At 43.9% G+C, this 15,794-nt stretch overlaps 1 protein-coding gene across 7 annotated transcripts in view; it reads left to right on the forward strand.

Moving 5' to 3' along the window:
* SPDYC (speedy/RINGO cell cycle regulator family member C) overlaps positions 1–15,794 on the forward strand; it is a 90,989-nt gene that overhangs the window by 11,984 nt on the left and 63,211 nt on the right. For all 7 annotated transcript variants that reach the window (XM_030218866.1, XM_030218867.1, XM_030218868.1 and 4 more), the window contains exons 3-4: positions 1,559–1,617; positions 14,825–14,910. In XM_030218866.1, coding sequence (XP_030074726.1) covers positions 1,559–1,617; positions 14,825–14,910 — 145 coding nt within the window. The remainder of the gene's footprint in view (positions 1–1,558; positions 1,618–14,824; positions 14,911–15,794) is intronic.

Consider the following 15,794-nt stretch of genomic DNA (forward strand, 5'->3'; position numbering starts at 1 on the left):
GATTGAAGTTTCTCTAGTGAGAAAAGGATCTGAATATTTCAGGATTACTTGAAGTTTATGAAGAATAGAAAAGGGTGAATTTCAGTTTGAGTGTTTAAATCCTATAAGCTATATAAAGGCTAGGTAGATTTAAGTGACTGTAAGCAAGGAAACCTTAATATTTGATCTGAAATAAATATTTGATCTGAGATAGTTGATCAGAGATAAATGTTTGATCTGAATTATATCCTTTGGTGCAAAGGAGATTAGAATGCAATAGAGTATTTCTTTCTGTTTACCAGTACAGTCAAATAATTCCATTCCACTTAAATAATTTTTTGTTATATATATGAGGGAGTAGTATCTGGATTTATTGTAAATCAAATTGATTCCATTCACAGGAATTCATATTCACCTTCATGCATTCATCCGATATTATCTTTTAAGGATGAAGTTTTATTTTATGTTCACTCTGTCTCTTGTGAGCTGAGCACAGTTAGTTTCCTCGGCTGGCACGACTACATATTAGAGGTATTTTGATACTGTGTGAAGTTTTACCACAGACGGGTGACATATATAAAACATTCTCCTTGGATAGGATGTGATATGTGAAAATACATTTTGCTTTAATGAAATTGCTAAACTTTAGAGTCAGAGACTTATCAATGAGGGATACATACAGTGCTATTTTTTCCTGAGGTCCGGCTTACTTGCCTGCTCCCTTCTGTTCCTGCTCTGCTGGGGGGGGGCGCCAACCGATAGTCTGCAGGGGGGCACCAGAGACCCTAGGCATGGCCCTGCATATTTGGGTGTTGCGGCTTGGAGATGTATATTCTTTCTGGCGTTGGAGGGCTTTCTTCCCCTTCTTGCCCAATTTCTCCTTTCTTCAGTCTTTGAGTTTTTTTCTGTTTTTGGAACCTGGTCCTCTTTTGCAAGTTCTGGGTCTCTTGGAGTTTGTCTGATCCGACCTCAGTCTTTGGGGTTGGGGTGAGTATGTTTTTGAGCCTTTGATTGACTATTTGGGGATCCCTCCCTGCACTTGGGACTGCTTTTGTACATACCACTCATCTCTGGATTGATCTGTGGGAGGCTATGGAAAGAAAAAATTAGTTATTACCTGATTATTTTCTTTCCATTAGTCCCAACAGATCAATCCAGAGGCCCCCCCTTTACTGTTATTTGTTTACATAATTTCCCTTGTTATCAGGGGGGCATGGCTCTTGAGGTTCTGTCCTGTTCTCAGGGACCACTGGGAACTAACGGTGAGCTACAGAGGATGGAGAACTTTCATGATTGCAATTCCCACAGGTGGTTTCCGTCCCGCTGTTGCGGTAGAGGAAGAGCCTGCAAGGGTTCTCTGGAGGCAGGAGTGGAAGTTAATATTAGATTGTTTTTCTTCTTCAGCTGCTTTGGTATCGACAATACTGAGTAAGCTGGCTGCCCAGGTCTACATATACTAAGACTCCACCTGCTGGTAGGGGGACATAACCCACTCGTCTCTGGATTGATCTGTTGGGACTAATGGAAAAAAATATGATCAGATAATAACTAATTTTTTCCTTTTGTTTTTTCCTTTTAGAGAATGATCTTATACAGGAGTTCCTATCAATGGATGCTTGCCACCGGATTTCAGATAAGGTACCCCTTTAGCTGTGTCCTTAAGAATTGATGCCATTCACACACTAAGTATTAACAGCTTTACTGGGGTATGGTTCTACCTGGGATAATCCAGGTTAGTGATGGCAAGTCAATAAGGGTTGCTTCTGCTTTCTTGCTGATGACTGGGATATCTGCATTCTAATTGTTCCCCTGGGCTAACCAGTAAAACTCTGTTCTGTTACTTTAATGTGTGGTGCTTGCCTTTGGCAGGCAGAAAGCTGCAGTGGTCTGTTTTGGACATCACCTCTTGTTTTAATATCCCTGCCTCATCTCTTTGAGGGGGGCTGATGCAGAAACTATAGTGCATGGCTTTTAACACAAGAGTAACACTAAAGGTTTGCTCCCTGCCAAGTCAGTAACCAAATAATGTGCTAACATTGGGGAGTGCACAAGATGCACATGGGTCTGCGCTAATATCAACTGGAGATTGTGTGCAAGATCTTCATTTGACATTAGTGCAGACCCAACACTCCCTAATGCCTCTGCCTCTCCACATCCTCACCCTCTACCATGTACTTCCTTTCCAAAGCCTCTCTTTACCTTCAGCGTTGAGAGGGGTGCCCACTAGCTCTTGTGCACAATGGCAACCCATTGTGTCTTCCTCCCTAATATTGGAGGTATGCAGGGGATTTCTAGAGGGGGAGGGGTACTGAGGGGGGGTATTGGGAGAGTCCACTTGTGCTCTCAACACGTTGAGGGGTGGGGCTGCAAGGGTGACTTTTGGGATACCAGGGACATTTTGGGGGGGATTGGGGAGGGTATTTGGGGCATATGGGAGGAATCGAGGAGTTAGAGTGCTGCAATGAGAAATGTTGGGGAGGAGGGCACTTGTAATGTCTGAGTTGATTTGGTACACATCAGATAACCCTTGGCTTAAAGCTCTGTCTTTACACCAGCCCTGTGCTGAAATAAAAATTCATCATTAAGGTAAAGATGGTGGTGGTGGAGGGGGGAACCAAACCTGTGGTTGGTATGTTTTTGTTTGCATCGTGTAACACTAGTGCAGGAACATCTTGAGCTGCAGTAAAACACAGCCCAGTTTACTGCATCAGCACCTGGGTGGGTTGGATCCCTTGGGAGAATTGCCCTGTGAAAAAGGGTACCACAAGCAGTGGAGAATTGTGTAGTGTTAAGTTTACACAGTGCCTCCCCTCATCCCCTTGGGAGTGACTGTTTTTAAGAGCTTGATACTAACTTTATTTTGGGGGGGGGGGGGGGGGGGGTAGAGCAGGACTTCCCAGCTAGTCCGGTTTATGAAAACTGTTGGGTTTGTTTGCTGATATCCTAAAAACGCAATTGGCTATGGGATTCCACAGTTTAGGAAGCCCTGGGTTAAAGCAGTGTGCTGAGAACCAGGGAAGCCATGGTTTAAGTCTCCCCTACCCCAGTGGTCTTCTAACCACCCATTTTCACCTCGGGAACCAACTTAGACCCTCTTGCACAGAGGCATACCTGCTGGATTGGAAAAGTGTGTAATAAAATTTAAACACCGGTTTCATGAGCCTTCATTTTTTTTTTTAACGTTCATATTTTGTATCTGTCCCAGCCCAGCCAGGGCCAGAACCCAACTATTGTGGACATGTAATCCAGGTACTAGGTGGTGTTGATCAGTAGCGGACTCTTCCTCCCAGAGACTTTCATCAGCAATCCTGACCAGAAAGTGTTTGCTTCATATTAGATAGCAAAAATGAAAGTTTGTGTGTCTTGCACCCAAATGTGTGGGGTAGTGTGAAGGTAAGACCTTTAATATGATGTGGTGGTGATGGGTGGAACTATTCATCATATTAAAGGTCTTAATTTGACTTTTTGAAATCCTCTCTTTCTTTGCCTCACTTTCTTTGTGTTGTCCTACAAGCTCATGAGGTTTTTGGTTTCTTCTCCTTGTGTTCCCCCTGAGGTAGTGCGAAGGCATAAGCAATGGAATAGGGTGAGCAAATTATTGGTGGGGTCATGGTCCCAGGGGCCCAACACACTATCATTCAGTCATAGCTTTGGCTCTAATAGCTAAACTTTTTATTGCTTATCCTCACTAGACTAGTCCACAACCTCAAGGATTACGTCAGCCAACAGTGGATGGAGAGAACAGTCTTGTGCATTCTGCTTTTATAAGGTACCATGTAGCCTTAGCTCCTTAGTATTTCTCTATCTCCAGCGGATGATGTACTGTGCAGTTCCTGGAGTGGTCAAGCCACCAGCGAGCTGTGGGCCAGTTCGGAAACTTGGTCTCAGTAGAGGAGGCGGGAGGGTCTTTGAACCTATTTTATTTCTGCTTGTTGGAGTCTTTGGACACTGTTGTTCTGTTTTGTATTGGTTTACTGGTTATATTGTCTGATCGCTCAATAAAATTCTTCTATAAATGTAAAAAAAAAAGGGGGGGGATTTCATGTTAAGAGGAGATTATTCAGAAGTGTTTGAGTCCCTTTCCCCTGCTGCCTCCTCCCACTTTCTCTGTGAAGACATTACTGTATAAGGGCCTTCTATCCAGTGGCATGCCCTTGAAGGGGCTCTGGCAGTCAGCTTGGTCTGCTTAAGGAATTGTATTGGGTCAGGACATGTAGCATTTTGAAACCACGGCTGTGGAAGAGTAACAGCAAAGCCTAGATGGGTAACCTCTCTACTTCCAGAACTGCTGGGAGCCACAGTTCAGCAAAGTAGTGATACCTGGAGCTTCTGGATGATTGAGTCCCATTCAGTACTCTTGGCAATGCTCTCAAAACAAGCTGGATCTGTGGTAACAAAGGCTGTGTCCATGGGGCAACCCCTGTTAGAAGGGGAACTTCAGTGAAAGGAGATGATTTGATGGTGATACCTCTTTTTAAAAGAGGAGCTGCTGGCAGTCATTGCTAGAGCCTCATCGTCTCTTAAGTATTTTAGTTCTTCAGCTCAGTAGACTGCAATGGTGGGAAATCTAATCTTGGAAGGTATTAGAAAGCTCTCCAAGTCCTTTACACCAGGTAGTTTAGGCCCTTGTGTCCACAGAGTGGGACTCTCTGGAGCCAGGACTCAAGGTAGACAAGACTGTGGCAAAGCTCTGCACTTTAATGCCGGAAGTCAAGGAAGAATCTAAACGGCTTAAGGTGGATGCATTGGTAACAGCAATCATCAAAAAGACCACTATCCCGGTGGGAGGTGGCTTGACAGTAAATGATATGCAGGATAGATGGTTGGACAAAATGCAGAAGCAGACATTTTGAGGTTTGGGCTCTTGGGCTACAGGTGGCAATTTGCAGTTCTTGTGTTGGATACAGCAAAGCCAGGGGGTTCCTCCAGTGGAGAACAAGGAGCAGCCATCACAACTGACTTGTCTGGAAGCAAGTCTAGCTTATGTAGCAGATGTGGTCTCTGACTTGATATGGACATCTGTGAGAGGTGTGGTCCTCTTGGTTTCAGCTGGGTGTCTTTTTATGGTTGCATAATAAGCTGATTCAGCCTCCAAGACATGACCTCAGTAGGGGAAAGTTGCTTTTCAGAGAGGATCTTGAAAAGTTGCCCAAAAGTAAGCCTTAAACCTTTCATGATTCAAAACGATAAGAGCAAGTGATTATGGCTCCTTTCAGCATTCACGTTTTCAGTCTTGGTAGACATCCCTTAAGGGAAATAGAAAAGAAGTCGCCCAAGAATCTGGTGCTGCAGGGTTATCTTGAACTCTGCAATGATGGTCTGCGGGTTTCTTCTTCAGATATTCGGTTAGGTGGTCATCAGTTAACATTGAATAGACCCAAATTGCATCTAACCAGTGGGTCCCGACTATGATCAAGAATGGCTACAAACTAGTTTCCCACCCTTTCACAGATTCATTTAGCTTCATGTCAATGCTCCTGACAAGGTAGCAGGAGTGCAATCAACGGTATAGAATCTTTTGGATCTAGGAGCGATAGTTCCAATTCCTGAAGCTAAATGGGGCAGTAGAAGATATTCCTTTTTTTATAGTGCCCAGAAAAGAAGGTACACTTGCCCAGTTCTGAACCTCAAGGCTGTAAATTGAACATTGAAGATGTCTTAAAGACCAAGTCTGTGATTTGATTCTGTTCAAAAGGAGGCGTTCTTAACATTGGACCTTGGAGGCATATCATGCAATTTGGCCTCCACATCAGAGGTTCTTGATGTGTAATACTAGGGAGGCACTTCCTTTTTCAGATGATGCCTTTTGGTTAGGCAAAAGCCCCAAAATGCTCTAAAGTGGTGGTAACTTTTCTGTGCAAGGAAGGTATCTGAGTACACCCGTACGTGGATAACTGGTTAATTCGAGCCAGTATCCGGCAAGAGCAAACAAGTTATGGACAGGGTGCTCCAGTTGCTTTAGTGTCTATACTGGGTGGTGAATAGTTGCAAGAACTTTCTTGCAGCCCATAGAGTAAAGCATGGTAAAGCTTCAGTCCCAGATTCAGGAACAGTCTTCTCAAGTATAAGGCTTAGCTGCAAATGTAAGGGCCAATGGCAACAACTGTAGTGGTAGTGCCAGTGCCATGGGCTCGTACTCGTATGCAAACATTGCAGGGTTCCATCTTGAGTCATTGGTCAGGTCACTCAGTTATGCCATTAGGCTTCCTGGATGAGGCCAGTGAAATTCAGCATGAAGTAGTGGCTTCATTTGCCCAATCTGCTCCCTGGGGGGAGGGAGAGATTGAGAGCCCTGTTGTGCAGTGGTGACCACAGATGCCAGCCTCTTATTTTGCAGCCCATTGCCTGTAAGAACATAGCACAAGGGAAATGGATTCCAGTTGAGTTAACTTGGTCCATCAGCGTCTGGAACTGAGTGGTACAAAAGGTGATGTCTTTCAATGATATCCCACGCCATGAGGCATTGAGGATGTTTTCAGACAGCACAATAATGGTACCTAAAATCTTAACACAGAGGCATATTTTCAAGGCACTTAGACTTACAAAGTTACAAACTTTGTAAGTCGCCAAGTGTTTTGAAAATGAAGCCCCCAAGTCTCTGAATACATTTTATTAATTAATGAAAAGAAGGAAAAGAATTCAGAAGCTCAGACAAGTCCCCATGTCTTCAGTGCACAAAGTTGGAGTTACAGGTGCTATCCTGTAAAGAACATTTTTTTGTGTGTTACAGAAGCTGGAGTGCTGTCCTTTCTTCTGAAAGAGGTCCCACCCCTGTTAGTTTAGGAAACATGTGAGAAGGAATTTTAAGAAGTAATCAATGGAAGTAATCCATTGAATTTAGGACTTTGGATAGATTATTTTGTCCTGTTTGGAGACAGCAAGAATGGTCAAGCAGTCTCGAAGCTAGAGGCCAACCAAATTTCAGATTTTGGAACCAGAACAACCCAGAATCTGGGTTTGGGTTTCATCCAAAAGTCGGTGCATTTGTCAGCTGACATTGAAATCCTCCCCCCTCTAGTCGCTTTCTGCCCCTCCTCCCACCACCTGAAGGCCTTCTCCAGACCTACAATTAAATGCCTTAGTGGTCTAGTGGCAATTCCCCCCCTCCCCCCTCTTCCAGGCTGCCCATGCCTACTTTTTAAATATCCTTGTGTTCTAATAGCCTCTTCCAGGAAAGAGCGATCCCCCTCCCCCCTGCTGGTTCCTCAGCTAAAATGGCTTCTGAGACTTCTGCAGCAGGACCTGGCAACCATTTTGGTTGAGGAACCATCAGGGGCAAGAGTGACTGGGAATTGCTCTTGCGTGGAAGAGTCTATTAGACCATCAGGAGACTTAAGATAGGCCTGGGTGGCCCAAGGGAGGGGTGGCACCACAAGAGCACTTAAAATTAGGCCTGTGGGGGGCGGTAGCTGGCTTGAGGAAGAACCACTTCCTGCTAAGGGGGGGGGGGGGGGAGAGGAGAAGCAGATTTGTTTTTGGTCGAATCCGAACAAGTTTCAGCTGCTGATTCAGTTTTGGTTGGCCTCTATCTAAGGCTATTTCTAAGAGGTTATGTATCTTTAACATATGTTCTTAAGAACGTAAGTATTACCATGCAGGGATAGACTGAAGGTCCATCAAGCCCAGCATCCTGTTTCCAACAGTGGCCACTCCAGGTCACAAGTACCTGGCAAGATCCCAAGGACAAACAACCTAAAGGTTTGAGAGCTCATTCCATTACAGAAACTGTGACCTCATGTGCGCATTTGACACTTGCACAGCAGCAACCTGGTCATTACTGAATACATTTCCTAAATACTATAGCTTCTGCTCTTACAGCTATATCTAATCTGTTTGGAGCAGAGCTACTTAGGGCAAGTGTTGTAGATGCTCATTTCTGGACATCGCTTTGCTACATCCCAGTAGACTGGTCTGAACACAATAAAAATACTTGTGATGAATCAGTTGTAATTGATATAATCACTCATGTTGAATATTCCAAAATATATTCATATTAAAAACCAATACTGATAAATCACACCATTCATACTATCACTCACCATTACCACATTAATTGTTACAGGTGCTATCCAGTAAAGAACATTTTTTTGTGTTACAGAAGCTGGAGTGCTGTCCTTTCTTCTGAAAGAGGTCCCACCCCAGTTAGTTTAGGACAGGGGTAGGCAACTCCGGTCCTCGAGAGCCGCAGGCAGGTCAGGTTTTCGGGATATCCACAATGAATATGCAGGAGATAGATTTGCATACCATGGAGGCACTGCTTGCAAATCTATCTCCTGCATATTCATTGTGGATATCCCGAAAACCTGACCTGCCTGCGGCTCTTGAGGACCGGAGTTGCCTACCCCTGGTTTAGGAAACCATGTGAGAAGGAATTTTAAGAGCTTGCTTTTTTTTTTTTTTTTTAGATGTTTAGACTCTTACAAGATGGAAGTAATCTATTGAATTTAGGACTTTGGATAGATTATTTTGTCCTTTTTTGGAGAGAGCAAGAATGGTCAAGCAGTCTCAAAGCTAGAGGCCAGCCAAATTTCAGATTTTGGAACCAGAACAACCCAGTCTAAAGGCGACCACACCTTGTCAGCTTGGAAGCTCTCACTTCGCACCTACAAATATGCTATCAAACAAGCCAAGAGAACTTTTTTTTCCAGAAAAGAATTCAAACGGTCATGTTGGATGCGCGGAAGCTCTACCGTCAGCTGAATTCCTTGCTTGATGCCACCCCAGTTACTTCGCCAAGTGTGGGTATGCCATCAGCGATCAAGCTTGCCAACCATTTCAGGGACAAAATCCTTCTTTTATGGAACTCGCTCCCTCAAAGCTACACTAGTGCAGCTGACTTCCTTCAAGGCCTTGCGTCCACACATGGCCCTTGCCCAACCGACCGCTATTGGTCCACCTTTGAGCCAGTCACCACCGAGAAGGTCTCTCTGGCCCTTCGCAAGGTTTCACGAACGCATTGCAAGCTGGATACCTGCCCCAACTACCTACTGCAATGGGTGCCCGATTGTTTTGTTGCTGACTTTTCAACTTATCTTAACGTCAGGCTCCAGCACGGTTGCTTCCCCGTTGAACACGGCCATATACTCCTGACACCAATCCCGAAGGACCCGAAATGTGAACCTAGTATTAGCAACTATCGCCCTGTTGCTACAATCCCATTGCTTGTTAAAACTATGGAAAGCTTGGCGAATTCGCAGCTATCAGAGTATTTGGACAAATTCTCGATTTCTTCATGCCTCCCAATCTGGATTCTGGCCCCACCATAGCACCGAGACAGTACTAGTTACTCTCCTGTCCAAATTTAGAACGGAACTGTCTTTCGGAAAGAACATCTTCTTCAATTTGACATGTCAAGCGCGTTCGACATGGTTGACCACAGTCTCCTCCTTATGTTACTAGCTGAAAATGGTGTTGGAGGTCCTGTCTTGGATTGGTTTAGGGAATTTCTGTCATGCCGATCCTATCGGGTCAAAATCCAGTCCTCTATCTCGCCATCTTGGAAGTCTTGCTGTGGGGTTCCTCAAGGCTCTCCCCTTTCGTCTACCTTGTTCAACATCATGATGTCTCATCTCGCAGTGGCCCTTCACAACAATGGCCTGAATCCCTACACCTGTGCTGACGATGTGACTATCTACATTCCCTTTCGCTCATCCTTAGCCGAAATCTCAGCTGAAATTCAAAACAGCCTTGCCATCATGACCAATTGGGCTAACACATTTAAGTTTAAACTCAATCAGGAAAAAACGCAGTGCCTCATCCTCTCCGCCCAGTTTAAAAAGTCTATACCGGGCGCGGTTACAGCGCAGAACATCACCATTCCTGTCGCTGCCAGCTTGAGACTCCTGGGGGTCATTCTGGACCCCCATTTGAGTCTTGAGCTCCAAATTTTGTCTGTAACGAGGCGTATGTTCCTTTCCATGCGGTCCCTCAAGCGAATCAAGCAGTTCCTACCATTTGACCTGTTCAGGACACTAATCCATTCCCTCGTCTTGAGCCACTTCGACTACTGCAATGGAATTTATACTGGTTGCAAAGAACACGCCCTTAAGAAACTTCAGACTGCGCAGAACATGGCAGCGCAATTGCTATTTGGCAAATCGTGGTTTGAGGCAGCAAAACCCCTTCGTGAGAAGCTCCACTGGCTCCCAATCAAAGAGCGTATTGAATTCAAAGTCTGTGCTCTCGCTCACAAGATTGTCTATGGGGACACTCCAGCCTATATGGTTAGTCTAATTGACCTCCTGCCCAGGAATTCCGACAAGTCGTCCCGCACCTATCTCAATCTCCACTTTACTAACTGCAGGAACTTAAGATATGGGCTGCTCTTTGCCTCTTCGTTCAGCTTCACATGCCCCCGTTTCTGGAACGCTCTACCATTGTTAAAAGAGACAGCCGATCACAGTCTGTTCAAGAAATCTCTAAAGACCTGCCTGTGTGATCAATCTTACTCCGCTCTTGCCTGGTCTTCTGCATTACCTCATCCCTGACCCCTGTTGACCCCCTCCTCTTCTCTCTACTCTGTTTGCACCATAATTATTATATTGTATTTTTCCTAAACATTGTAAGCCACATAGAGCCTGCCATGGTGGGATTATGTGGGATATAAATGTTCACAATCTATATAAATAAAACCCACCTCAAACGTTCTGAAGCTCACCCCATGGCAGTGAAGCACTCGACTCCTGTACTGTTCAGTAGGCTAGGCTATGACCTATGAGGACCACTCACCCTCACTCATAGACCCGCCCTCCGCCACGCCCCATCTGCACATAAAACGCACCCTCAACGTTCTAAACCTGACTTCGTGGCTTCAGAGTTCGTAAGTTCGAAGCTCTGTAACCACTTTTAACAATCAGGTATCTGTGCCCCGCCCTCACGTCAAAACGTTATGACATCGAGGGCGGGTACTAATGACCACAACTACACTCGCCGACATAGGCCCAACCCATCCACACACGTCACTCCCTCCCTTCCTGTTACTGCCCTCCCTTCGCGTTCCTTCAAAACCTCCCCCGAAGCCTCTGGCTGGTACCCACCACCCCAGGTCTCCCCCACCCAGGTCACCGCACCGCCCACAACTTTGCCGCTCCACCCACCTCCCCCCCCCCCTTTTCTAAGATCGCACCACTCCCCCTCCATTGTACTAACACAGCCAGTACCTCAGAAACGCAGAAGTACAGAACATCGCTTCTCTTCGGCTCTTCTTCCCTCCCTGTGCCCCGCCCTTCCGGAACTTACGTCACAAGAGGGTGGGACAAAAGGAGGGAAGAAAACCCGAAAGGAAGCGAATCAAGCGATGTGCTGTACTGTTGCGTTTCTCAGGTATTTGGCTGTGTTAGTTCAATGGAGGGGGCGTGCGCCGTTCTTAGAAAAGGGGGGGGGGGGCGTGTGCAGCGGCAAAGTTGTGGGCGGTGCGGTGACCTGGGTGGGGAGCGACCGACCGACCTGGGGCGGTGGGTAGCGTCCACAGGGACGGAGGAAGGCGCGGAGAACCGGTGACCGACTATCTCGGGGGCTGGGACGACTGCACACCTCTGGGGGAGGGGCATGAATGGCCTGGCCTGCTGCCATGCATCGGAGGACAAACACCTTGCTAGCGCCCGTTTCATTCGTTTCAGAAACGGGCCTTTTTTCCTAGTAAATAAATAAATAACATATCACTGAAAGAAACCATGAATCCCATACACTTTATCACATAGCATAGTTGATGACAGAGTGAAAAGGTTTTTGCACTTATCTCAGCAGTCCTCCAGCATGGTAATCAACAGCCAAATAAACATCGACTGTAGGGATAACATCCTATCGGTGAGTCTCAATTCGTGTTTCCCATGCCATGCAGTACTCCAACTTAAGACACTGTGAACTTCAATTAATCTATGGCTTGGAACGCCGTGAACACCAGGCATACAATCTTGCTGATTGAATCACTGATTAAATCTTCACACTCTTTATGATGCTACAGACACCATGTCCAACTGGTTACAACCAATGTTGTTCAAAAGTTTCTCCAAGATACAAAAATCACTATCACATCCGGCTTGACCTTCATGAGATGAAGTTGGGATTCATGGTTTTTCAGTGATATAACAATTAATGTGGGAATGGTGAATGATAGTATGAAGTGATTTATTTGTTGGTGTTATTTATCAGTGTTTTTAATAAAATATTCTGGAATATTCAACATGAGTGATAACAAATACTTGTGATGAATTGTAATTGATATAGTGTTTTGGAGCAATTGATAAAACTATATTGGAATATATTTTCCCCGGTTTTGTATACTAGACTGGTCTGAGGATAAGGATCAATCAGGCTTACCTGCTAATTTTTGTCTACCAGACCAGTCCAGATTCCCTTCCTGTTCTGATGTTTAATTTGAACATTTATATTCCACTTAACCAGTAACAGTTCTAGGTGGATTACAACAACAACAACAAAAAAATAATATCCAAGAAAAAAAGAATAAAACATTTATTTTAAAATTTAAAATAAGCCCCATTCAAAAGTACTTCTAAATAACCAAATTTTGAAGGCACGCTTTATAGACTTACAGGGATTGTTCTAATATCGGATAGTGACCTAAGTTGTGGTTTTTTTTTTACATGGTATAAATTGATAAATTTCTGAAGGTAACTAGGACCCAAACCATATAAAGCCTTGAAAATCAAGGTCAAATATGCTGAAATCTTCTGCTCACTGTGTTGCGGAACAGGATGCTTGGAAGTATTAGGAAAGGGATGGAAAATTAAAACAATAGGTATAGCTTTGTTAAATGTGCAAGAAAAACACATTAATTATTAGCATGGTCTTTGAGGAAAATTTTCAATCTGTGTAAAAGTAATAAACCATCTACAGAGCCAGAGCTCAGTTCTGTTCTATGTTCCTCGATTTGTTTGACCTGCAGTTGAAAGAATGTTCTGATTATATGCTGGTGGCAGGAGTTCCAAGCAAGGAGAAGGCAACATGTGTTGCTTTCATCCACATGTGGGACCTCTATTGCCAGTAGTAGACAAGCAGAATTCCTTGTTTCCTTACTCTTGAATAAGCCTTCCTTCCCACCCCCCCAAAAAAAAAAAAAAATCTGCCTCTGATGCTTCACATTTTGAATGTTTTGTTTGGGTCTTGGCAATTGACAGCACTTTGCCTACAGCTTGATCTGCTCTGTGTCTGCAGTTTGTTTATGGCACTATTCTGCTTTTTGACACTTGTCAGATCTAATCTGATCCTAGTCTTTGATCAGCAATGTTGCTGCCAAGTGTATCTCTAACTATAAAATAGTGATGCAGGTGATCTGCAAGATATTTCTTTAAGGATGATATCACATAGATGCTGTTTCAACTGATAATTTGTTGGGACCACCATGTAGTGAAGGCTTTATATCTGTCGACAGTTCTTTTGTAGCCCTGTCAAATGGTTCCAACACCATAACTTCTGCCAGCAAGGAGTCAACAGTTGCTCAGAGTTCGGTCAGGAGCTGCTTGTTTGTACCTGGTTCAGTGGCAATTGCATGGTGGTCTTCCATATTCTTTGCCACAGATCTCAGTGTTGGTACAACATTGTTCCACTGAGTTGACACACACTGAGCGTGTCCCCCCCCCCCCCCCCCCCCCCCACCCAATGAACAATTGGCTTTTGTTCACTTAGTGAGTGTTAACCACCTCCTTGCATAATATTTAAGCTCGCTTGCCTCACTGGGGAGGTCATTCACATTAACTTCAGTTTTTGATGGCTGGAGTCCATATATGAGTATGAGATTGACATGCACAACCTATCCAGACTTCATCTCAAAGTGCTGCTTTCATATTAGCGTCATTATCAGTCACATATGAGGCTAGTTTGGTTGAGATTATATTCTGCCAAAATGCTTGAAACAAATGGATGAATATTGTCACCATTTATCAGTGGTCTCCCTCATTGCCAAAATTGCTAAACACAAGCTGTAATGGAATTCAAAAATGCCTGGGATAAACGCAAAGGAATCCTATTTAGAAGGATTGGATCCAAAGAAGCTTAGTGGTAATTAGGTAGCAACACTGGTAATTGGGAAACAAAGCCAGTACTTGGCTCTGATCGTGGCTGGACAGATTCATCTTCAGAAGATGGAGAACAAGGCCAGTGCTGGGCAGACTTCTACAGTCTGTGCCCTGATTGTGGCTGAATAGACTTGGATAAGCTGGAGTGTAGCTTTTCAGGGGCTTCAACAACTTCAGAAATTTTAGAACAAGGACATAGTGCAAAGCAGACTTCTGTGGTCTATGCCCTGAAAATGGCAGGGACAAATGAAGATCAGGTATACATATGAAGTATCATATACCTTTTATGTAATGAGTTTATCTACTGGGTAGACTAGATAGTACCGTATTTATCTGCTGTCATTTACTTTGTAACTTGCAATTTATTATTCTCTTCTGTTTGAAGTTGCAACTCTGTCCTGGCCCCATTTATCTGATCAAAATTGTGATTCATTAATGCATTTAAAAAAAAAACCAAGCGGAGAGACCAAGGTTGTTAGAGAACTAGCATGTTCAAGATACTGGAAGCTAAGGCTGTACAGTGCCCTTCTAAGGCAGAGCTCACAAGATTTTGTTTTGTCTTCATCTTTGGTTGACACACAACCTACAGAATCTGGACTGGTTTGAAGGGACTCTAGATCTTACCTGCTAATTTTATTTCCTTGTTTCTCCAAATTTTGGGATGTATTGGGTTTAGTGTATTTCTCCCCCTTTAACTACTCCAGGCATTCTGCTCCACACCCCATTGGGCTTCCTGTTTTCACCACATACAAAGATTGTGTGACAAAACATCCCCCCAAACTCTAAATTTCCATTTTGTTTTTGTTTTCCAGTACCTTCTAGCCATGGTTCTGACGTATTTCAAACGTGCTGGCCTATACGTTGCTGACTATACTACCATGAATTTCTTTGTTGCTCTGTAAGTGGTTCATGTATTTCTTAAAATACTTTTAAACTGTAGGAATCGTATTACATTTCTTAGCTAGCTTTCAGGAGCTTATAGTGTTTTCTTCAAAACAGAATGAGCTAATGAGAACAAAAAGATCAGCTTGCCTCAGTATACAAGTGAATATTGTGCATTACTATGCAGTAATGGAATAAATGGGAAGGGGGTGGTTTAGATTTCTTAATGAAATACAGTTCCTGATAGTAAAGTTAAATAAATTACCCAACTCCATTATTGAGAGAACTGGTGATGAGTATATTTTTAAATGCCAACTGCAACATATGGGGTAGAGGTGGAAAATATATTCAATGCTACTATATAGAGTGGAGAAGGTGTATTGAGTGTCTTAGAATATGGTCAGACAGTGGCTGTTTGTATAGCAGCAATATTCAGCTACTATCCATATAGCTAAGCTGTTTACTCTGGCACTACTTTTCAGCATTTATTTGGTAGTGTGACCCCTATCGATCATACTACAAGTACTGATGGGGCAGGAGTGACCCAGGATCACTGCCCCCCCCCCCCCCCCCCGGCTACCAGTGAGACACTCTGTATTAAGGGCTGGGGAGGGTTTGTGAGAAGTTGCATCTTTAGAGGGAAGGTGGGACATATGATCTGGGGAGGCTAAGGAAGTTATTGAGCTACATTGGTTGTTAGACTGATTTGTGAATACTTATGGAAAATGTATTTTTTTATTAAACTTGTGTATAAAGTACAGTATTTCAATTGAGTGTATTTTTCAGTAAAGCCTAATCTTGTATCCTTTGTCCTTCCCTCCCCCTCCACTCTTCTGTCCCCAATTTCCCACCTATCAGTTTAAACAATATCAAATAATACTTGAGATAAGATTATTCTTT

This window comes from Microcaecilia unicolor, chromosome 11 (assembly GCF_901765095.1).
Source record: "Microcaecilia unicolor chromosome 11, aMicUni1.1, whole genome shotgun sequence".
Lineage (NCBI taxonomy): Eukaryota > Metazoa > Chordata > Amphibia > Gymnophiona > Siphonopidae > Microcaecilia > Microcaecilia unicolor.